The 23191-nt window shown below is 45.2% G+C and overlaps 1 protein-coding gene and 1 long non-coding RNA gene across 2 annotated transcripts in view; one reads left to right on the top strand and one right to left on the bottom strand.

Annotated features, from left to right (window-relative positions):
- XPNPEP1 (X-prolyl aminopeptidase 1) overlaps positions 1-23191 on the top strand; it is a 433587-nt gene that overhangs the window by 304016 nt on the left and 106380 nt on the right. The window contains exon 16 of the mRNA XM_069239428.1: positions 12574-12634. Coding sequence (XP_069095529.1) covers positions 12574-12634 — 61 coding nt within the window. The remainder of the gene's footprint in view (positions 1-12573; positions 12635-23191) is intronic.
- LOC138300264 (uncharacterized) overlaps positions 1-23191 on the bottom strand; it is a 191993-nt gene that overhangs the window by 28976 nt on the left and 139826 nt on the right. The gene's annotated exons all lie outside the window — the stretch shown is intronic.

The following is a 23191-nucleotide window of genomic DNA, read 5'->3' on the forward strand; positions in this document are numbered from 1 at the left end:
ATTATGATTGGCCTAGCCAATACAATAACCATGAGGCTGAGAGCATGTGTCTGTAGGTGTTAAGTTGGGATCAAACTAATCTGTTCAGGAAAGTAGAGATGTGTGATGAATATGGTGTCATGCTGGGAACCTCCCAGTTTGGGATGGGGAAAGGGGCGGGGGTGGGAGTGGCACACTTGATCTCATCAGGCCCAAGGGGGCAATAAACAGAACTACTTTTCTGGCTGTAAGCCAGAATTTATGATCCCAGTCTGCAATTGCTATGCTTAAATGTGTGGTTTCATAGTCCTTACAATGTTACCATCTAAACCTACCTTACTATTGCATGTAGAGTCTGAAAAAAAGCCCAGAGGCCTTTCACATGCTTTTATATGTTTTCAAAAGGAAGAGATTATGTGCACTGTGCCTCCGGAGACAAGGGGACCTGAGAATTTTTATTAAGAACAAATTATATTGTGTTGTTTATTTAGCAGAATTTGTACTTCATTTCTCGTCTTTCAGAGTGCATTTGGCTGCCATTACCGCTTATAGGTAAAGTCCCCTCTCCGACCTCTTTGATTTTCCATCCCAATGATTATTTTTTTCTAGAGGGTTTGAGGAATGTGCTTCCCACAGTCAGAAAACAGTCTTACCTTTGGGAACTTAATATTTTGTTTTGCAAAGTTATGGGGCAGTGCACAAGGCAGACCTTCTACACCTTTCATGGAAAGTGGATCTTCTCGTAGCTATAACATCCGCTAGAAAGGTGCTTGAACTTCAAGCTCTCTATATAGTGGAACACTGTTTGATTTTCCACCGTAACAAGGATTCCTCAAGATTTTATCCTTCTTTTCTTTCCCCAGTAATTTAGGATTTTCACATCAAAAGTTTTTTTCCGACTTCTTTCCAGATGTTTCATCTCTGGTAGAAAAATCTCTCCATACCCTGAGTGTGGGGGAAAAAGGCCAGGAAATTGTACTTGGACAGAACCAAATATTTTAGAAAGTCGTCTAAATGCATTGTAGCTAGATGAATAGTTTCATGTATCATTTGTTATATTGCATAAGGCTTGTTAGACTCCCTTCTGATTATAACTTGGGCATATTGTCCCCATGCCTTGATGTGAAGTGTCCCTATCCTCTCTATTTGAAGAGCAGCACCTGGAGCTCTCTGCATATGTTTGACAGACATTATTCTGTTGACTGTAACTGTAGATACTGTAGTCGGTCGGGCTTCCTTGTACAATTTATTTGTGTAAAAGTTATTGTGGTGTTTTTTGCATTTTTCTGTGGGTTGAGTGCAATTTAGCATGCTTTTCTATACACCCTTTCTGATAAAGACTTCTACTGGCAGATTCCCCCACCTTTTGGATATACCCCAGGTGTCAGAATGGATTCAGGACTTTTCAGCAGTATCTCTGCAAGCTGGTAGGTGGCGCCATGCGACTCCGCACTGGCGCCGTTCCACTCTGGAAGTGATTTGCAGAGCCATTACATGTGCCACTTTCAAGTGCTGAAGTCAGTTCCTTTTTTTTTCCGTGCCATCAGACACGGATCTAAAGCTACCTCTCATCTCTATGAGACCCCGTTTACCTCAGAAAATTGTTGAACATAGTGCAGAGGAAATGTCACATACCAAAAACAACAGGTTTTAAACCTTGTAGGGATTGTCTCAAACAAATGTCTGTGACAGTCCCACATCAGGTTTGTCTCTGGTGCCTGGGGTTAACTCATCATTCTAAGGCCCGCAGTGATTTCACATCGATGAACCGGAAAGAACTACGAGGCCTTAACATGAAACTCCATATTGCCAAGCACCAGAAGGTTCCACAGCGGTACCACTCCAAATCAGTAGTTTGATCCCGGTCCTGTTCTAGATCCACCAGTTGCAGTATTTGTTCCATTTGTAGAAAAAGCAAAAGAAATATAAGCAGGAATCGGCCTTTTCCTCCTGTTCTCATTCTATTGAGACAGCACGGGGCAGTGACATGCTTCTCAGTCTCTCTTCTGAAGTCAAAAACATCAGATCCTGTTCTACAACTTATTCCGGCACAACCTAAGTTTCTGGGACTTTCTGCCACTCCAAAACAGATTGAAGTGTTCCTTGAGGTAATGCTATGATTCTTCAGGTCCTTGCCGACTCCCTCTGAAGCTCCTTCAGGTCCCCATGAAGCCAAGAGTCCCTCCATCTGGAATACCGCTAGTGGGTTCAGATTCTGATTCGGTTGGACCCTCTGAGCCCATGAAGGGGCTGCCACAAACTCCAGTTCTGACTGCATCTCTGGTGCCAAGGTCCACTACAGTTCCTGGAACTTTGATGACCATGCAGACTCCAGTGACGCCAGAAAAAGAAGTAGCTGTTGTACTTTGACTCCTTCTGCGCTGGTTCGACCACGACCGGAGCGGCTTCTGCCCATTGTCCAGGCGCCACTTCCTCCACTTGAGCCTTCTCAAGAAGGAACACAACCTCTGCATTCCCTGTTTGGCATGGATTCAGTACACAGTTATGATGCAGGTGATTAGACTGGCCAGCCATACCACTAAGAGAATTGGTATAACAAGTTACAAGAGGTTAGAAGCCTTGATACCTCCTCTGACTCAGGGCTCCTCTCACCCCCTGGTCCTTCCACTGAGAAGAGTGCTTCCCGTGCCATGGTAATGTGTAAGGAGTCCAAGGTCCTCGAAATCCAGCTCCCCACCTTGGAGATCCAGACAAATGTTCCTACAGAAGTCCTTCAGCTCGGGCAGACATCTACTGAGCCCCTCTCACTCTTCAATGGGGGCCTTATGGATACGTTTTTTGGAAGCAAGTGTCAAACTGTGCTCTGGCGCTCCCAGTCAGCTTCCTTATTGCATGGTGCCACTGCCTGGACACGGACAATCCTGCATTTTCATCTCGGCACCCCTCCCATATAAGCGTGGTGTGGTGGAGGCATCTGTAAGAAAAACAGCCAGACATGTTCCCAACATGGGTGAAGATGTTCAGAAAGCGAGTCTTCTCGTCCACCAGCTTGGCACTGTGATCTGCAAATGCCTGCTAAGACACTATTCCCACACCCTTTGGGATTCTGTGGCTCAAGTACTCTCAGGTGTTTCTCATGATCTCCAACCTGTCCTGACCGAGGCTTTAGAGGATGATAATGACATGGCCTAGTTCTCAATTTATTGTAGCTTGGACACCACTGGTAAGCATTGGCACCAATGTCGCTATTCTCAAACACGCTTGGCTGCGGTCCACTGGTTTTCAGCCGATTTCCAGTCAACCCTCAGGGACGTGCTGTTCGAAGTGACTTGTCTCTTTATGGGCAAGGCAGACTACTCTCTTGAGCAGTACAAGAAGATAAGGGCCACTGTGAACTCCCTTGCCTTATCTCTCCCATCTCAACAGGTGCTTCAGCCCTACTGCTCCTTTTGCAGATTGGGCAGACCTGCCCTGTACTGCCAGCAATTCAACCACTACAAAGTGCCTGGTAGTTTTGTGGTCAAGGCTTTGTTACCCAAAGCAAATCACAAAACAGAGTATTCCCAGCCTAAACCGTTGAGACTCTTTTCCTACGCAAGATCCTGGTATCAATTCAGAAATGCTGCCAAATCCCATTCTGTGGGCTCATCACCACTACCTGAGGTTCATGTGTGGACAGGGCCGTTTTTAGTTTGATGTGCTCCCCTTGGATATCACCAGTGCCACTCAGGTGTTCACAAAGTGATGGTGGTGTTGTCAGTACAACTTCAGATGTCAGGGGTGCATCAGCGCAACTTCAGATGTCAGGGGTGCCTGTGTTCCTATACCTCGATAACTGGATGTTGAGTGTAGGCTCACCCCACGCAGTTTAACTACCTTCATACTAAGAAGAAACTACTGTCACCTTTGCGGTTTTCTATAAACATGCTGAAGCCAAACCTGACTCCTTCTCAAATACTCCCCTTCATGAAGCAATTCTGGATGCGGTTCTGTTTTGTTCCTTTCCCCCAGGAAAGAGAGTCTAGGATATTCATGGAATTATCCAGATCTTTCAGCCGCAATCCTGTATTTCAGTGAGACTTCTGGGTCTGATGGCCTCCTGGATCATGCTGATTGAGCATGCCAGGTGGCATATGCGTGCTACACGGTGGGATCTGACGTCTTAGTGGGCCCAACATCAAAAGGACCTCTTCAACCAGATTTCGGAGCAGAATGCAAATGATCTGCCGTGGTAGTTGATGGATTGCAATTGGGTCAGAAGCAGCCCCTTCTCCCACTCAGAGCTGCCATAGGTGACCGGTACATTGCTTCTGGGTTGGGGTGGCCATCTGGGAGAGGTGGTGGAGGTCAGAGGCCTCTGATTACAGGCATAGTCCAGGCTCCACATCAACCTTTTGGAGCAGAGGCCATCCTCTTGGTGCTGAAAGCCTTCCTACCATCCATCAAAGGAGTACTGGTACAGGTGCTTACGGAAAACACCACCACCATTTGGTACTCCCAAGAAGCAGGGCGAGGTGGAGAGTCACGCCTGTGCCAGTAGGCCCTGCCCCTCTGGAAATGGCTGGACCACCTTGGAATGTTCCTGATGGTGAACCATCTGGTGGGGACATTTAATGCCAGGGCAGATGAGCTCAGCTGTTGGCATCCATCGGATCACAAGTGGCAGTTATACCCAGAGGTGGGGCATGGTCTCTTCCTCAAATGGGGCTCTACCTGTTTGCCACTGTCAAAAACGTGTAACTTCAGCACTTGTACACACTGGAGTTTCCAAGGCATCTCTCACTTGGAGAAGCTTTCCACTGTGAGTGGAATTTGGGACTCATGTATGCCTTTCTGACTATACCACTCTTGCCCTGAGCTTTGAAGATCAGGACCGACCATTCCCAAGACATGAGGGATGACGCGGAGCATTCAACACCAGCAAGGTGATGTTCTGAAAGACGTGGAACAGCATCTCCACTCTAGGCAAGAAGGATGCCTATGTCCACAAAACCAGTTTGTCTGGGAAGGTGGTGGTGTATGGTAGGTCCGCTTGGTCCGCCAGCACTTTTTGGTTTGTGTCAGTTCACAGAACCACCTCCAAATAGGTAGTTCATTGGTATCTATTCAAAAGGTGAGGGTCACATGGCTAGAAATGTCTATCAGGAGACCAAGTTACTTGCCTTTGATAAAGTTCTTTCTGGTAGAGAATTTGGATGGGGCAGATTCCTCACCAAGGTTAGGGCTTACACACTATAGCTGTATTTACCTTTTTGGAAGTCATGGAAGCCAGGGAAGTAAAGGGACTCGCTGAGTCAGTCTACATGCTGTGCTAGGATACTGTACCTGTCAGAATGGAGGCAGACAGGTGTTCATATCCCTCCATTTATTGTTTTGGGAGAAGTGGTAACATTTCATACCTAGAAATTTAAATATCATCCAATGTTTTGAAACTTGAAATACTTTCATGATAAAGATATTGGAAGGCTTCTCAATGAGGACTGGGCAGAGTCCCTGCAGAGTCATGAGGGGTAGCGATCGGAGCTGGTTTTAGATTAGTGCAATTGAGGATTTTGTATAGAGTGTACTACTCTAGAGTGCTTCTTTATAAGATAGGGAAGGAGGACTCTGCACTCTGCCTGCAGGGTTGTGGACAGGAGGGCACTTTTTTCCACACCCCTTTTTGGGGATACCTGACGATACATCTCTTTTGGGTAGAAGTGTTGCAGAGTTTGGCTCAGATGCTTGATCTAGCAGATCCCCTCAATGCAAAGTGGTTCTTTTTGGCTACAACAGAAGATTCTGTTGGTTGTTGCAGGAGGGGTGACTAAGCGCAACATTGCACAAGCTTAGAGTACAGTGACTCCTCAAACCCAACCCTCCACCACCACCACCACCACCACCACCACAAGTCAAAGACTGGGAGTCTGATTTGGACTGGTGCCGGAGGCGGGGCAGGTGGTCTACCTAAGCAGGTGCTGCCCTAGGGATTGGGAATGGGTGTGGGGTAATTGGCACACCTCTCAAGATTACTGATTACGTGGGAGTGGTGCTGGGTAGAGAGGGGGGACCCTGACCTTTTGGTGAGCTATCTGCAGTGGACTGAGAAGTTCGAACACCATTAGGGCTACGTTTCAAATGTATAACCATGTCAAATGTCTGATGCTGTATGCTCTGGTTAAAATGTATACTTAACAATTGTTTCAAATACTGTTTTCACTGTATGACGAGCGACTTTTAATAAAAAGTTTTTTAAAAATGTATATATATATATATATATATGTATATATATATATATGTTAGATGGCATGTGTAGCTGCAGATACACATGCTGTGCATTATCCTGCCATCTAGTGTTGGGCTCGGAGTGTTACAAGTTGTTTTTCTTCGAAGAAGTCTTTTCTAGTCACAAGACCGAGGGACTCCTCCCTTTCGGCTCCATTACGCATGGGCGTCGACTCCATCTTAGATTGTTTTCTTTCCGCCATCGGGTTCGGACGTGTTCCTCTTCACTCCGTATTTCGAATCGGGAAAGTTAGCTAATCATCGAAAAAACGACGGTATTGTTTGCGCTCGGTACCGGTTTAGTGTTAGGACACCGATAGAAGAAGCGCTCCGGCGGCCCTTCGGGGCTTCCACTCTTCAGCGGGCCCTGATCGGCCCGACCGCATCCATCGTCGAAACTCATGGACCGGACCCCCTTCCGCTTCTCCCCGAATTGCCACGCCAAGTATCCTTATACAGACCAACACTTGGTCTGTAATCTGTGTCTGTCACCGGAACACAGGGAGGATACTTGCGAGGCCTGTTGGGCATTTCGAATGAAAAAGACCCTACGCGATCGAAGAGCCAGAAGACTACAAATGGCGTCGACACCGGCCGAACAGATCGACGTCGAGGAGGAGGAAAGAATCTCCATTCAAGAATCGGACTCGGACGACTCCGAAAGTGAGCTACCGACGGCACAACAAAAAACTGTGAGTAAAACTGCCCCGGCCAAGACTCACTCCAAAATCATAAAGGCCAAGGGGGATGCCACCGCCAACAAGCCATGGCTTAACCCGAAAACACGGTGACCAACCATCGGCACCGAAAAAGGCCTCACAACAGCCGAAGACATCCGACTCCGGTCGAGATACCGGCTCCGAACCATCTCGGCACCGAGAGTTCGACACACCCAAGGTGAAAAAGGTTTCCTCGGAGCCGAAAAAGACTGTTCCGAAACCTTCGGTGTCGAAAAAGGCAGCCTCAGAGCCGAAAATAGGCTCCTACACAGAAGAGCACGGACTTTCCAGCCAAATGCAAGAGCACAGATTTGAGCAGGAATTAAGTATGGGAGAACCAAACCATACTCAAAGGAGACTGCACATCCAGAAAGAGACTGGTAAAATACAAACTCTTCCTCCTATTAAAATAAAAAGAAAGCTAGCATTTCAGGAGTCGGAAATGCAGCGAAAGGCAAAGGTGGCATGAGACAAAACACCACCACCAAGATTTTCGCCACAGCCTTCTCCACTGCATTCACCACAGCTGTCCCCGGTAACAACACCCCCAATGCAGTCACCAATACACACGGAGGTGACACAGGATGACCCGGATGCATGGGACTTATATGATGCACCGGTCTCCGACAACAGTCCCGATTGTTACCCGGCAAGGCCGTCACCTCCTGAGGACAGCACTAAAATATGCAGGTGTTATCAAGGGCAGCTACTTTCCACAATGTAGCAATGCATGCGGAGCCAATAGAAGATGACTTCTTATTTAACACCTTGGCATCCACCCTCAGCTCTTATCAAAGTTTGCTAATGCTCCCAGGCATGCTCAAGCACGCCAAACAGGTGTTCCAGGACCCAGTGAAAGGCAGAGCTATCACGCCTAGGATGGAGAAAAAATATAAACCTCCCCCAACTGACCCTGTGTTTATAACACAGCAACTGACGCCAGATTCGGTGGTCGTGGGTGCGGCCAGAAAGAGGGCAAACTCCCAATCATCAGGAGACGCACCACTGCCTGACAAGGAAAGTCGGAAGTTCGATGCTGCAGGCAAACGGGTGGCAGCACAGGCAGCCAATCAGTGGCGGATTGCCAATTCACAGGCTCTACTGGCTCGCTACGACAGCGCACACTGGGACGAGATGCAACATATAATACAGCACTTGCCCAAGGAACACCAGAAACGTGGCCAACAGGTTGTTGAGGAAGGACAAGCAATTTCCAACAACCAAATTAGGTCTGCACTGGACTCGGCAGACACAGCAGCACGGACAGTGAACACTGCGGTAACCATTCGCAGGCATGCATGGTTACGGAGCTCAGGTTTTAAACCGGAAATCCAGCAAGCTGTGTTAAATATGCCGTTTAACCAGGAACAATTGTTTGGACCGGAGGTGGACACGGCAATCGAGAAACTAAAGAAAGACACGGCCAAATCCATGGGCGCGCTCTACTCCCCACAAAGCAGAGGCACTTTTAGAAGACCACAGTTTAGAGGGGGGTTTCGTACCCAAACCCCAGAGCCTTCCACCTCACAAGCCAGACCCACCTGTCAGGGGCAGTACCAGAGAGGAGGGTTTCGAGGATCATACAGGGGTGGTCAATTCCCAAAAGCAAGGGGGAAATTCCAAAGCCCTAAAACAACTCAAGCCAAACAGTGACTTCATTGTCACAAACCCCCAACACTTAACAGCAGTGGGGGGGAGACTTACTGCATACTACAAAAACTGGACAAACATAACTACGGACGCATGGGTCCTAGCCATTATCCAACATGGTTATTGCATAGAATTCATAAATTTCCCACCAGATGTGCCCCCAAGAGCACACAATATGTCCAAACAACACTTAGACCTGTTACAGCTAGAAGTCCAAGCATTGTTACAAAAACAAGCAATAGAACTAGTACCCAACCAGCAAAAAGGAACAGGTGTCTTCTCCCTGTATTTCCTAATTCCAAAGAAAGACAAAACATTGAGACCCATATTAGACCTCAGAACGCTGAATCTCTAGATCAAATCAGATCACTTCCACATGGTAACACTTCAAGACGTGATTCCCTTGCTCAAAAAACAGGACTACATGTCAACGTTAGATCTCAAGGATGCATATTTCCACATACCCATACATCCTTCTCACAGGAAATACTTAAGGTTTGTAATCCAGGGTGTGCATTACCAATTCAAGGTGTTACCATTCGGGATAACAGCCCCAAGGGTATTCACAAAATGCCTTGCAGTAGTAGCCGCTCATATAAGGAGACAGCACATGCACGTATTCCCATACTTAGACGATTGGTTAATAAAAACCAGCACTCAGCAAGTGTCTTCTTCACACACAATACGTTATAGAAACTCTACACAAACTAGGGTTTTCTATAAACTACCAAAAATCACATCTACAACCGTCCCAAATACAACAATACTTGGGAGCAACACTCAACACGCAAAAGGCGATTGCCATTCCAAGTCCGCAAAGGGTACAAGCGTTCCAGAATATAATATTAAACATGCAGCCAAACCAACACTACCAGGTGAAGTTTGTAATGAAACTTCTAGGCATGATGTCTTCATGCATAGCCATTATCCCAAACGCAAGACTACACATGCGGCCCTTACAACAGTGCCTAGCAAGACAATGGACACAAGCACAGGGTCAACTCCAAGATCTAGTGTTGATAGACCGCCAGACACACTTCTCGCTTCAATGGTGGAACCCTATAAATTTAAACCAAGGGCGGCCATTCCAAGACCCAGTGCCTCAATACGTGATCACAACAGATGCTTCCATGATGGGGTGGGGAGCACACCTCAACCAGCACAGTATACAGCGACAATGGGACCTTCAACAAAAACAACTGCACATAAATCATCTAGAACTGTTGGCAGTGTTTCAAGCATTGAAAGCATTTCAACCACTGATAGCCCACAAACACATTCTTGTCAAAACAGACAACATGACAACAATGTATGACCTCAACAAACAAGGAGGGACACACTCGTCACAACTGTGTCTCTTAGCACAGAAAATTTGGCATTGGGCGATTCACAATCACATTCGCCTAATAGCACAATACATCCCAGGCATTCAAAACCAGTTAGCCGACAATCTCAGTTGAGATCACCAACAAACACACGAATGGGAAATTCATCCCCAGATCCTACAAGATTACTTACGACGCTGGGGAACACCAAAAATTATTCGCAACAAAACAAAACGCAAAATGCCAAAACTTTGCGTCCAGGTACCCACACCCTCAGTCCAAGGGCAATGCATTATGGATCAGTTGGTCAGGGATATTTGCATACGCTTTTCCCCCTCTCCCACTCATTCCTTATCTGGTAAACAAACTGAGTCAAAACAAACTCAAACTAATACTCATAGCACCAACCTGGGCTCGCCAACCGTGGTACACAACACTGCTGGACCTATCAGTAGTACCTCACGTCAAATTACCAAACAGGCCAGATCTGTTAACTCAACACAAACAACAGATCAGACACCCGAATCCAGCATCGCTCAGTCTAGCAATCTGGCTCCTGAAGTCTTAGAATTTGGGCACGTAGACCTTACACAAGAATGTATGGAGGTCATTAAACAAGCTAGGAAACCTACTACAAGACATTGTTATGCAAACTATAGTCAAATTCAACCACTACATGCTTCCGCAAAGGACATTGTAAGTTACTTATTACACTTACAAAAGTCTAAACTAGCATTCTCCTCTATTAAAATACATCTCACAGCAATATCTGCCTATCTGCAGATTACACATTCAGCATCGCTTTTTAGACTCCAAGTCATCAAAGCATTTATGGAGGGATTAAAAAGAATCATACCCCCGAGAACACCACCAGTACCTTCGTGGAACCTTAATATTGTATTAACACGACTCATGGGACCACCATTTGAACCCATGCATTCTTGTGAAATGCAATACTTAACTTGGAAGGTAGCCTTCCTAATAGCTATCACATCTCTTAGGAGAGTAAGTGAGATACAAGCATTCACTCTACAAGAACCCTTTATACAAATACATAAACATAAAGTGGTTCTCTGTACAAATCCCCAATTCTTACCAAAAGTTATATCACCATTCCACCTAAACCAAACAGTGGAACTCCCAGTCTTCTTTCCACAACCAGACTCAGTAGCCGAAAGAGCCTTACATACATTAGACATTAAAAGAGCACTAATGTATTACATTGACAGAACAAAACAGTTTCGCAAAACAAAACAATTGTTTGTAGCCTTCTAAAAACCTCATGCAGGAAATCCTATATCCAAACAAGGCATTGCCAGATGGATAGTGAAATGTATCCAAACTTGCTATATTAAAGCAAAAAGAGATCTACCTATTACACCCAGAGCGCATTCCACTAGGATAAAAGGCGCCACAATGGCTTTTCTAGGAAATATACCTATGACAGAAATTTGTACGGCAGCCACATGGTCTACGCCTCATACATTCACAAAACATTACTGTGTAGATGTGTTAACAACACAACAAGCCACAATAGGACAGGCTGTATTACGAACATTATTTCAAACAACTTCAACTCCTACAGGCTAAGCCACCGCTTTTGGGGAGATTACTGCTTACTAGTCTATGCACAGCATGTGTATCTGCAGCTACACATGCCATCGAACGGAAAATGTCACTGACCCAGTGTACATCTGTTTGTGGCATGAGACGCTGCAGATTCACATGCGCCCTCCTACCTCCCCAGGAGCCTGTTGCCATTATAAGTTGAATGAAAATTGAAAATTTGTAAATAAATACTATTTTAATACACATTATGTACATACATACTTACTCCATTGCATGGGCAAATTTACTATATTCACAACTCCTACCTCACCCTCTGCGGGGAAAACAATCTAAGATGGAGTCGACGCCCATGCGCAATGGAGCCGAAAGGGAGAAGTCCCTCGGTCTCGTGACTCGAAAAGACTTCTTCGAAGAAAAACAACTTGTAACACTCTGAGCCCAACACTAGATGGCAGGATAATGCACAGCATGTGAATCTGCAGCGTCTCATGCCACGAACAGATGTACACTGGGTAAGTGAAATTTTCCATATATTGGAAGTAAGCTGTTTCCATGAGAAATTATTGAAACTAAAGGGATGCACCTCTCCCTTCACCTAAACCATTACTTTATACTTATGGCAATACATCCATCCGTTCAAATGTTTTTTCAAACATTGTTTCTTATGTGGACCTAATATATTAATCCATCATGCGCCCCCTGTTCAGCACTGATGAATTATTGTACTGCGGGCAACATAAACTGCAAATGATTGTACCCAGGTGCCCAGCGGTGATGGTGTGTAAGAACAAAAAATGTATAAACAATATCTGGATCATATCAAAGGAAAACATGTCACCTCAGCCTGCATAATGTTTCTCTATCAATGGGTTGCTTTCTTTTTCTGTTTTTAAGAATGTCTTAGGAAAATGCAGTAAGCACATCAATTGGAGCTGTAGATCTTGATATGATATCCTCTGGTATGTTGTTTTGAGATTCCTGACAAATGAAAAACAGAATAGGTACAATTTGGGACAACTGAATATAGAAGTGGTCATTGCTAAGAAGAATATGATAGGATTGTGTTTGCCTGCCTCTTATAATTCACATTTTTTCTCTTTTCAAAGGGATGGAACCACAGATGTGACACGAACCATGCACTTTGGCACACCTACAGCTTTTGAAAGGGTAACGTAAAATCTTTATTTGTGTAGGAAGATAAAATAGAGTAAAGAAGAGAATGGAATGGGTTACCGATTGCCCCGATTTGGAAAATTAGTTTGATGGAGAACCATGGTGGAGATTATTATCAAATGTATAAAATGTGGTTTAGGCTAAAGTAAGCCTTAGCAGGGTGATTTGATTTCGGTATATTTTAGCAGCCTTCAGTGTGTTTTTATCTGAACAAAGGAGAACTATGGCCAGCATCAGTTAATGGGATTTTTTCAGTTATTGTTGACTTGAAGACCCATGCCACTTGATTTTGTCAGGTGACCTGTGGGCTTTAACATTGACAGTTAAATTTAAATTTATTTTTATTTTCTGCCTTCCAATTTAATGAATGAGTCAAACATGTAATGCTCTACTTGCTCACTGTGTAAATGCGCTATCTTCTTTACATTTTCTATATGCTCTTTTTTGTGAAACTGTTCTTACATAATCTGCTTGTATGCAGCATATAAATGTTCTTATGTAGGGTGATCTGGCTCCCATTTGGTCTTGTTTGTGGTATATAAAAGGTAAAGCCAAATAAATGAATGAATGCATCCTTTCACTTAGAGATTCATGAAATGTAAAATTAAATATATTCTTGAATATGCGACATATGTTTGAACATATTTCATTCAGCATTTTTAAGGTCACCCGTAGCATTTTTCATTTTCATTTCTTAGTAATTAGTAGCTGCAGAGATTGCCTTCATTTGGGCTTTACCTTCTTGCTTAAATAGGTGTTAGTGTCTAAGTAGCTGTTATATTCTGTGTCTTATTTGATATTAGAGTTTTGATGTAGTTTAACTGTCACAATTTTCAGTGGCACTCTGGCACTGTTTGGGTTTGAAGCCTAATGAAGGGATAGATGGTGTGGCGTGCCTGTGTAGGACATCCAGCCTCATCTTGTGTCTTTTTGTTTGTACTGCAATTTTAATTGTGCTGTCTGATTCTCAGAATGTGTCTCTTATTCATATTTCTTACTCCTATTGCCTGAGGGGGTGTGTATTCTCAATCTTGTTCAGCATGTGCTCCATTTTCTGATTATGAGTTATCCCGAACTCTGGCCACCTTTGCTGATATTCGGAGGATAGTGTTGTATACTGAATCCTTCGCACTCACATTGGGATGGAATGTGCCTGTCCCAAGGGTCAAATCGTTTGAGCATATTTTAGAGCAATGCATATCCCCATCGGGGCCTTGCAAGGTTTAAGTAAATAGATTCAATAAGGACACTTGCCTGACCCAAGCACTGACTCTCATGCTCAAGTCCATTCAATTGTGGACATAAAAAGTGTGCCTGGATCTCCATGTAGTAGCTTTTTCATATGTCCAGAAGAGGAACATCGGGGGAAAAAAATACATTGTGACCACCTTGTCATTCCTATAATAAGCCTTAGCACATTCTTAAAGAGTCATATTTGCTTTCCTCCAACTGTAAATGGAGATGTGGATGTTACTTGGTTCGTTTATTGTGCAGTGTAATCCAGCCTTGTATTAGATCTTCGCAGCTTCATGCCCCGGATTACTGGTACCTTTGTGTTTGCACCGGTGTTGGGTGTTGTGGCAAAGATGTTGTGATTTATGTTGTGTGTTTGCCCTTCTGTTTGTCCTGATGTAATTTTTGTCCCTGTCGTAGTATTGGTGTGTTCTGTTAACTTTGCCCATCACGCCTACAGAGATAGAGTTCAGGATTGAAGATAACGTTGGAAGGAAGGCTTTCTGGAATAACAAAAGGAGCCTAGGAAGAGATAGAAAATTAGACCGTATGCATTGTTTCTTTGGAATTGAGATGTCTTTGTCATTATGTGCTACTGGCTGGCAAGCTAGGGAGTGGAGGGAGGGGTTAGCAAAGATCTGAGAAAACCTGATGTTAGGCAGAGTCATGTAAGATTTTATGGAGAAATGTGGGAGAAGGGAGGAAAGAGGCATTGTTTTTTTATGGAAGAATGTGGGAAGAGTGAGGTAAGGGGGTCGGTTTTATAGAGGAATGTGAGAAAAGTGAGGTTGGGGGGAATAGAGAAGGCCAGGATGGCAGTGAATGAGGCAGTGAAGGAAGACAGGGAGGGAAATGGATGAAGATTGTGAAGGAGTATATGAGCAATAATGAAAGTGGGGGGAAATAGGAGGTGAACAGGGTGATGATGGGGCATAAGGAGGGAACAAAAGTGAGGGATATAGAGTGTGTGAAAATGATGCAGTGTGAGAGAGGGAAAGAACGAGGCAGAAAGAGATAGATAAAGAGTGAATGGGAGGATGAAAGTAATTGAGGGAGAAATAAGTAGTAAGAAAGGAGTAGGAATTGATGGAGGGATTTGGACTGAGTGAGTAAACGTGAAATTGTGTATGTGATGTAGAAGTAGCGATGAATAAGGATTTGATAATTAGGGGTGAGAGGTAGGAAAAGGTTGGAAATGAGTGATACTGATGGGGAGTTTGGAAGGAGTAGGGTGCGAGGGAGATAATGCGCAAGAGTGGAGAAAGGGTAGGAGGTGAGTGTGGTTGAGGGCCGGGGGTGAGGGAGCCATAGGGAGTGAGTACTGTAGACTTTAGAAGTAAGGGAGGGATTGTGAGTGTTTGAGGAAGGCATAGAGTGTGAGTATGTAGGGTAAAGACGGTGGGTGGGAGAGGGTTAGCGTTCCTGTTGATGGGCTAACATTCACTACCTTTCTGGCTGTTAGCCTAATCTTGAAGGTGTTACTGTGGAACTCTCGCACATGAACTATATAAATTAATTATAAACATCAGTTATAGTCTGGCAGCTAACCTGACAGCCTGCCAGGTCAGCAGAGGCTGTGGCCACCACTCCCATGGTGGAAGAAAGCCTGCCACATTTAGAAATAATACCTGCATAGTGGGCACCTCCTCTGTATCTTCAGTAGAAGTGCAACTTTGGCAGCTCTATTGAGGGCACTAGTCCTTTGCCTTACAGGTGCAATGTTTGAGATGCAAACTAGACAAAGTAATTTGTTCTCCCAGAACAAGCTCCCAAAGATTCCATTTGTGCTTCCAGTACACATTATTTTCAGTGCTCGTCGAGGCCCTTGTGTGATTTTCTGTACTCTGGGCCATTGGTGATTTTCCCTTCTTCGTTCACCCATGCCTCACTTTGTGATCACGGATAGAGAATATGAATGATGATTGCGCCACCCTAAATAAGGTGGGGTGACAGCAACTATGACCCAGTAGTTCTGTCAGCTGGTGGAACATTGCATCCGCTGTCTGGTAGATGCACTATTCCAACAAACTAAATTACCCCTCATGTGTTCCCCCAAAGCCATTTTCTGTTTGAAAAAAAATTCTCCCTCGTAGAAATATGCCCTTTGATTCTCAAATGGAACCAATGCATAATTAAAAAAGAGTTTGACCTTTAATTACACAAAAATTGATTTTAAAAAGTTCCAATTTTGACATCAAAAAATCACACCCAAACTTTTTATTGTCATTGTTGTGAACATACTCATTTGCAAGTCATAACATAGATTGCCGTCTTTGAAACTACAGTGCTAAGGGTCACTGGAACTCTGGTCGTATTTCGTTTCAGTTATAATCCATATCTGAGCGTATCTACCGCAATGCATTCTACTGTTGCTAATATGTGAAGCCTCTCATCCTTGCTAATGTGACGGTTTCCACTGCTGTGTCCCTTCTTATCCTGCCTGTTGTCTGTTACTAGCGGAAACCACGTTTTCCTCTTTTTATAGGGTTATTCGGCTGATGTATTTTAATGCCATATTTAGGACTCTGAAGTCATCACTAAGTAAAAAAAAAAATCCATCACCAAAGCAGTCACTGAAGAAAGTAAATGCAAAACAAGGTTTATAGAAATACTTAACATTTTCTACACTTATCAAATATGATTCACTTTTACAGCTGGTATGAAAGTTTTTCCAGCATCGGCCTTTGATTCATTACCTCCGAACATTTGCCTCCCACAAGGTTGGGTTTTGAAAGCACTCCCATGTTTTAGTTTTCTTCGGATAAAGCAGTGCAAAATGCTGTAGACTCTCGTAAATGGCTGCTTCATTAGGTGTTGTTCTGCTTCATTAGGTGTTGTTCTATAGTGAGTGGGAAGTGTTTCTGGGCAGTATAATCAGCTATCATACCCACAAATTTTCGTTTTTTTAATTTTCAGGAACACGATACTCAGCTAAACCTTCAGGGAGGGAAGGATGGGAGGGTCGGGTATGATTCTTGGGAGGATGTCCCTACTGAAGGATTGTTGTTACAGTTAAGTACATTTTACTTCTCCTACTGGCATTCTCCCAGAATTTATAACTTCAGAATTTATTGTACAGCACTACCTATCCACAGGTGGGCATTGCAAGGTTTATTTAATCAATTGAGAGATTACCTAGTTACCTGAGTATCCGTGCTTGTGTCTGAGTCCAAACTATTGTTGGCGCAAAAAGTATTTATAGGTCTCAGTGTAGTAGCTTTGCATATGTCCAGAAGAGGTATATATCTATCTAAAAAGGGCAATTGTCCCTACCTTGTTGCTGATAGAATGAGTTGCAGAGTATTCTTGAATATGTGCGTTCTCCATTGGTAAGTGGCGATGTGGATCCCATTTTCCAAACAGCTCTGCTGTAGAAAGGTCTATTTGACAGAGGTGTGATATGTTTACATGCTCTGTGGTCCTGAGGTACAGGTATTTCTTCTGATGGATATAACTACCTGTCGATTCCTCACCTTATGAATCCTCCCAATGCGCTAGCATTCAACTGAATCACGGAAATTATTTTGGAGCTCTACTATGTCTCCATCAAAGGAATCCGGGTTTAAACCTTGTAGCGAGTGCGGTAGCCATATGTCAGTGATGGATCTGGACGAGAACTGCCTCTGGTGTTTGAGCTCGGATCACAACGTGGTAGGTTGCTCATCCTGCCAACGCATGAACCCGAAGGCTCTGAAAGAGAGCGAGGCAGAGCTCTTTCTGTCAAAGGCTAAGGAGGAGAAAAGAGGTCCATGAAGATCAAGGACATGGAACACTTTGTCGCACAGGTCATCGAGGTCTCATAAGAAGCGACGTTCGACGGCATGAGTCACAACGTCGCGCATCTAGAGATCGGTCGGCGTCTCCTACATTGAGGTCACGGCGCAGCACGACTTGGGAAGCCAGCCCCACTGTGACTCCCCAGCCACAGTCACCTGAGGCATCTCCAGCGCCAATTTTGATTGAGATCTCGGAGTCGCCTGCGAGTCTAACGGCTCACTTTTCCCCTGCACCCTCCCAAGGTCAGGAGTTTGGGGGTAGGATGCTGTCTTTTGACTTGCAGCATGCTTATTTTCATATCCCTATTCTGAAGTCGCACAGGAAGCATCTCCGGTTCATGGTAGGGTCGCAGCACTACCAGTTTTCGGTCCTTCCTTTTGGTCTTACTTCCTCACCTCGAATCTGCACGAAGGTGATGGCAGTGGTTGCAGCGGACCTCAGAAGATAGGGAATAGCTGTATTCCCTTACCTGGACGATAAGCTGATCAAAGACGGGTCTCCAGAGTTCGTGCTGCATCATTTGCAGGTGACAACTCAGTTGTTGTTCAACCTGGGCTTTACGGTAAACATGCCCAAGTCTCACCTGGAGCCCTCTCAGCGCCTCCTGTTCATAGGGGCAGTACTGGACACAACATTGAATGAGTCCTACCCTCCTTCAAAGATGATTCAGGACATTCAGGAGATGATTCCATTGTTTCAAAAGGGAGTGGCTGTTGCTGTCCTCCAGGTCTTACATATTCCCGGTCTGTTTGCTTCCTGTCTCCTGTTGGTCACTCACGCACATTGGCACATGAGGGGTCTCCAGTGGTGCGTCCGCAAGCACTGGTTTCAACACAAAGGGGATCTCGAGGAGTCGATAACGATCTCTAGAGACGCTGCGGTGGATCTGCAATGATGGACTGTAGACAGCAACCTCTCTCAAGGAAGGCTGTTTTGTCTTCCACCTCCGGCGACCACAGTCATAATGATAACAGATGCTTCCACTCTAGGGTGGGGAGCTCATCTGGGGGACCTGAAGATCAAAGGTCTTTGGTCTCTAGTAGAACAAATATTTCACATCAATCTGTTGGAATTATGGGTGATACGTTTGGCTCTCAAGGCCTTTGTCCCATCCATTCGCAGTCAGTCGGTGCAAGTCTTAACAGACACCACTACCGCAATGTGGTACATCAACAAGCAGGGAGGAGTAGGGTCGTACCTTCTCTGCAGAGAGGCTCTGCGGTTCTGGTCCTGGACACAGGACCATCGGATTCGCATAATAGCAAACCTTCTGGCTGGAGTTCTCAGCGGACAGTCTCAGTCGGCACGTTTCAGCAGATCACGAGTCTCGTCTCCATCCGGACGTGCTTCTTCATGTCTCCCGTATGCAGAGAGCACCTCAGATGGACCTGTTTGCCGCTCACAAGAACACACACTGCCCGTCGTTCTGCAGCCTCCAGTATCCAATGCAGGGGGTGTTGGGGGAAGCGTTTCAGCTTACCTGGAGCGACCGACTGCTTTACGCATTTCCTCCCATACCCTTGATTCCTCGAGTTCTGAGGAAGATTTTCCAAGGCCGGGCCCAAGTCATATTAATATCCCCAGATTGGCCAAGATCTCCTTCAACTCTCACTGTGCCCTCCACTCAGTCTCCCTCACAGGGCCGACCTCCTCTCGCAGTCACAGGGGCCGGTTCTACACCCCCACCTCAATAGCCTGCAACTACAGGCCTGGAGATTGAACAGGGCAATCTGAGTTATTTTTTTCTCCCCTCAGAAGTGATGGATGTTATCTTATCGGCCAGGCGACACTCCACCAAGACTGTCTATACCAGTAGGTGGGCAAAATGTTTTATTTGTTGTGGAGAGAGACAAATTGATTCCCAAAAGGCCCATTTATCTAATATTTTGCAGTTTGCTCTTTCCTTAGCGCAAAAAGGTTCTGCAGTGTCGACAGTAAAAGGATATTTATCGGCACTGTCGACTTTTCTTTGCCTACCTGATCAGCCTTCCTTATTTAAGTCTCCTATAGTTCTTACGTTCCTTAAAGGGTTAACAAACAAGTTTCTTCCCACTCCTTTTGTAATGCCTCAGCGAGATTTAAATTTAGTTTTGACTTTTTTGATTTTGTTCACCGTTTGAGCCTATTCATACTTGCCCGTTGATGCTCTTAGTTTTTAAGACATTTCTTTCTAACGGCCATCACGCCGACTAGACGTGTGAGTGAGCTTCAGATCCTTAGTGTGAAACCACCTTTCACTACTTTTCATGCTGACAAGGTGGTGCTGAGAACCAGGGTGGCTTTCCTTCCTAAGGTAGTCACTCCCTTCCATCTGGGGCAATCTATAATTCTTCCGTCCTTTTACCCTCCTCCCCATCCATCGAAGGAGAAGGAAAGGCTGCATCGCTTGGATCTGAAAAGGGCCCTGAGCTTCTGCATTGAAAGGACGAAGGACTATAGAACTGATGATCAGCGTTTCATTGGCTATATGGAAAAGGGGAAGGGCAAAGCTCTCCACAAGAGGGCTCTCACAAGGTGGGTCATTCTTTGCATAAAGATTTGTTATTCGCTAGCAAAGAAGGTTCCTCCTGAGGGCATTAGAGTCCATTCCACAAGGGCTAAGTCTGCCACTTCGGCTTTAGCTAGAGGTGTGCCGGTTGCTGATATTTGTAAGGCAGCAACTTGGGCTTCCCTCCACACTTTCACAAAGCATTATTGTTTAGACTCGGAAGTGAGGAGGGATGGCCATTTTGCCCGTTCTGTTTTGCAGGACTTTTTGGTTTGACCAGTCTGGCAACCACCTCTGAGTGCAAGACTGCTTTGGGATTCTGTGCATAAGGTGAGGAATCCAGAGGTAGTTGTATCCATCAGAAGAACAAGTTACTTACCTTCAGTAACACTTTTTCTGGTGGATACAGTAGCTACCTGTGGATTCCTCACAGTCCCACCCGCTTCCCCGTTGCCTGTCTGGTCATGTCAAGAGTACTTTTGATATTATAGATAATATATATATATATATATATATATATATATATATATATATATATATATATATATATATATATATATGTCTAATGTGTATTTGATTATTATATATATATTTATAAATCATTATTTTAATTTATTTTAATATATATATATATATATATATATATATATATGTTCAGTGGCATGTGTAGCTGCATATACACATGTTGTGCATTATCCTGCTATCTAGTGTTGGGCTCGGAGTGTTACAAGTTGTTTTTCTTCGAAGAAGTCTTTTTGAGTCACGGGACCGAGTGACTCCTCCCTTTCGGCTCCATTGCGCATGGGCGTCGACTCCATCTTAGATTGTTTTCTTTCCGCTATCGGGTCTGGACGAGTTCCTCTTCGCTCCGTATTTCCAATCGGGAAAGTTAGCTAAAGTATCGAAAATTCGACGGTATTGTTATCGCTCGGTAACGGGTTAGTGTTAGTGTATCGGCACCGACATCAAGACTGCTTCGGCGGCCCTTCGGGGCTTACACTCTTCATCGAGGCCTGGTCGGCCCGACCACACCCGTCGTCCCAGACTAATGGACCGGACCCCCTTCCGTTTCTGTCCTAAGTGCCACGCAAAGTATCCTTATACAGACCAGCACCGGGTCTGTAATCTGTGTCTGTCACCCAAACACAGAGAGGATACCTGTGAAGCTTGAGGGATCGACGCGCAAGAAGACTGCAAATGGCCTCGAAACCGAAAGAACAGCTCGACGTCTAAGAGGAGGAAAGTATCTCCATCCAAGTGACGGACTCATGTGAATCCGAAAGTGAAAGACCCTCGACGGTACAACGAACCGTGAGTAAACCTGCCCCGTCCCAAACTCAGGGTCATACAAAACACTTAAGGCCATGGGGACGCCACCGCCAGCAGGCCATGGCTCAACCCTCCGAAAGGAAGGTGACCAAACATCGGCACCGAAAAAGGCCAAGGAGTTGCCGAAGACTTCCGACTCCGGTCGAGAATCCGGCACCGAACGATTTTGACACTGAGTGATCAAATCGACCAAACCCCGAAAAATCTCCTCGGAACCAAAAAAGACTTTAACAGCAGAAACTTTGGTACCGAAAAAAGCGGCCTCGGAGCCGAAAAGAAGCTCTTATTCAGAAGAGCAAGGACTTTCCAGCCAACTCAAGGAAAGACATCGATTCAAGCAAGAGTTAGGTATGGAAGAACCTGACCATACACAACGGAGGTTACATATCCAAAAAGAGACTGGCAAGATTCAGACTTTACCTCCACTCAAATCGAAAAGGAAGCTCAAGAAACAGAAATGCAACCAAAGGCAAAAGTGGTTAGAGACAAATCTCCACCACCAATGGTCTCACCACAACCATCCCCACTGCACTCACCACAATTGTCACCAGTGGGAACACCTATAATGCAGTCACCCACACATACTGGGATGACCCAAGATGATGCTGATGCATGGGATTTATATGATCCACCAGTATCAGATAACAGTCCAGAATGTTATCCAACAAAGCCGTCACCACCAGAAGACAGTACTGCATATACGCAGGTACTATCCAGGGCAGCTACGTTCCAAAACGTAGCAATACACACAGCGCCAGTGGAGGATGACTTCCTTTTTAACACTCTGGCATCCACCCACGCATCCTATCAGAGTCTGCCGATGCTCCCGGGCATGCTCAAGCATGCGCAACAGGTCTTCCAGGAGCCTGTAAAGCGAAAGGCTATCACGCCTAGAGTTGAAAAAAAGTACAAACCACCCCCAACAGATCCAGTGTTCATAACACAGCAGCTCACACCGGACTCAGTGGTTGTAGGGGCAGCAAGGAAAAGAGCAAACTCTCAATCGTCAGGAGATGCTCCACCACCTGACAAAGAAAGTCAGAAATTCAACGCTGCAGACAAGCGAGTGGCATCACAAGCAGCCAATCAATGGCGAATTGCGAATTCACAAGCCCTACTTGCATGCTACGACAGGGCACACTGGGACGAGATGCAAGACATCATACAGCACTTGCCCAAGGAACACCAAAAACGTGCCCAGCAAGTAGTGGAAGAGGGACAGGCCATATCTACCAACCAGATAAGGTCCGCACTAGACTCAGCAGACACGGCAGCACGGACTGGCAACACGGCTGTAACCATTCGCAGACATGCATGGCTGAGAAGTTCTGGATTCAAGCCAGAGATTCAAGAAGCGGTGTTAAATATGCCGTTTAATCAACAACAGTTGTTTGGGCAGGAAGTCGATACTGCCATTGAGAAAATGAAAAAAGACACGGACACGGCCAAAGCATTAGCACGCTCTATTCCCCACAAGTCAGAGGCACCTTTAGAAAACCACAATTCAGAGGGGGGTTTCGGCAACAAACATCTGAACCTTCCACCTCTCAAACCAGACCCACCTATCAATCACAATATCAAACGGGAGGGTTTCGTGGTTCCTATAGAAGACAATTCCCAAAAGGAAGGGGAAAATTCCAACCAACCAAACCAAGCAGTGGCTTCAATGTCACAACACCCCAACACTTGTCACCAGTGGGGGGAGTCTAACCGCATACTACCAA

This window comes from Pleurodeles waltl, chromosome 6, assembly GCF_031143425.1.
Source record: "Pleurodeles waltl isolate 20211129_DDA chromosome 6, aPleWal1.hap1.20221129, whole genome shotgun sequence".
Classification (NCBI taxonomy): Eukaryota; Metazoa; Chordata; class Amphibia; order Caudata; family Salamandridae; genus Pleurodeles; species Pleurodeles waltl.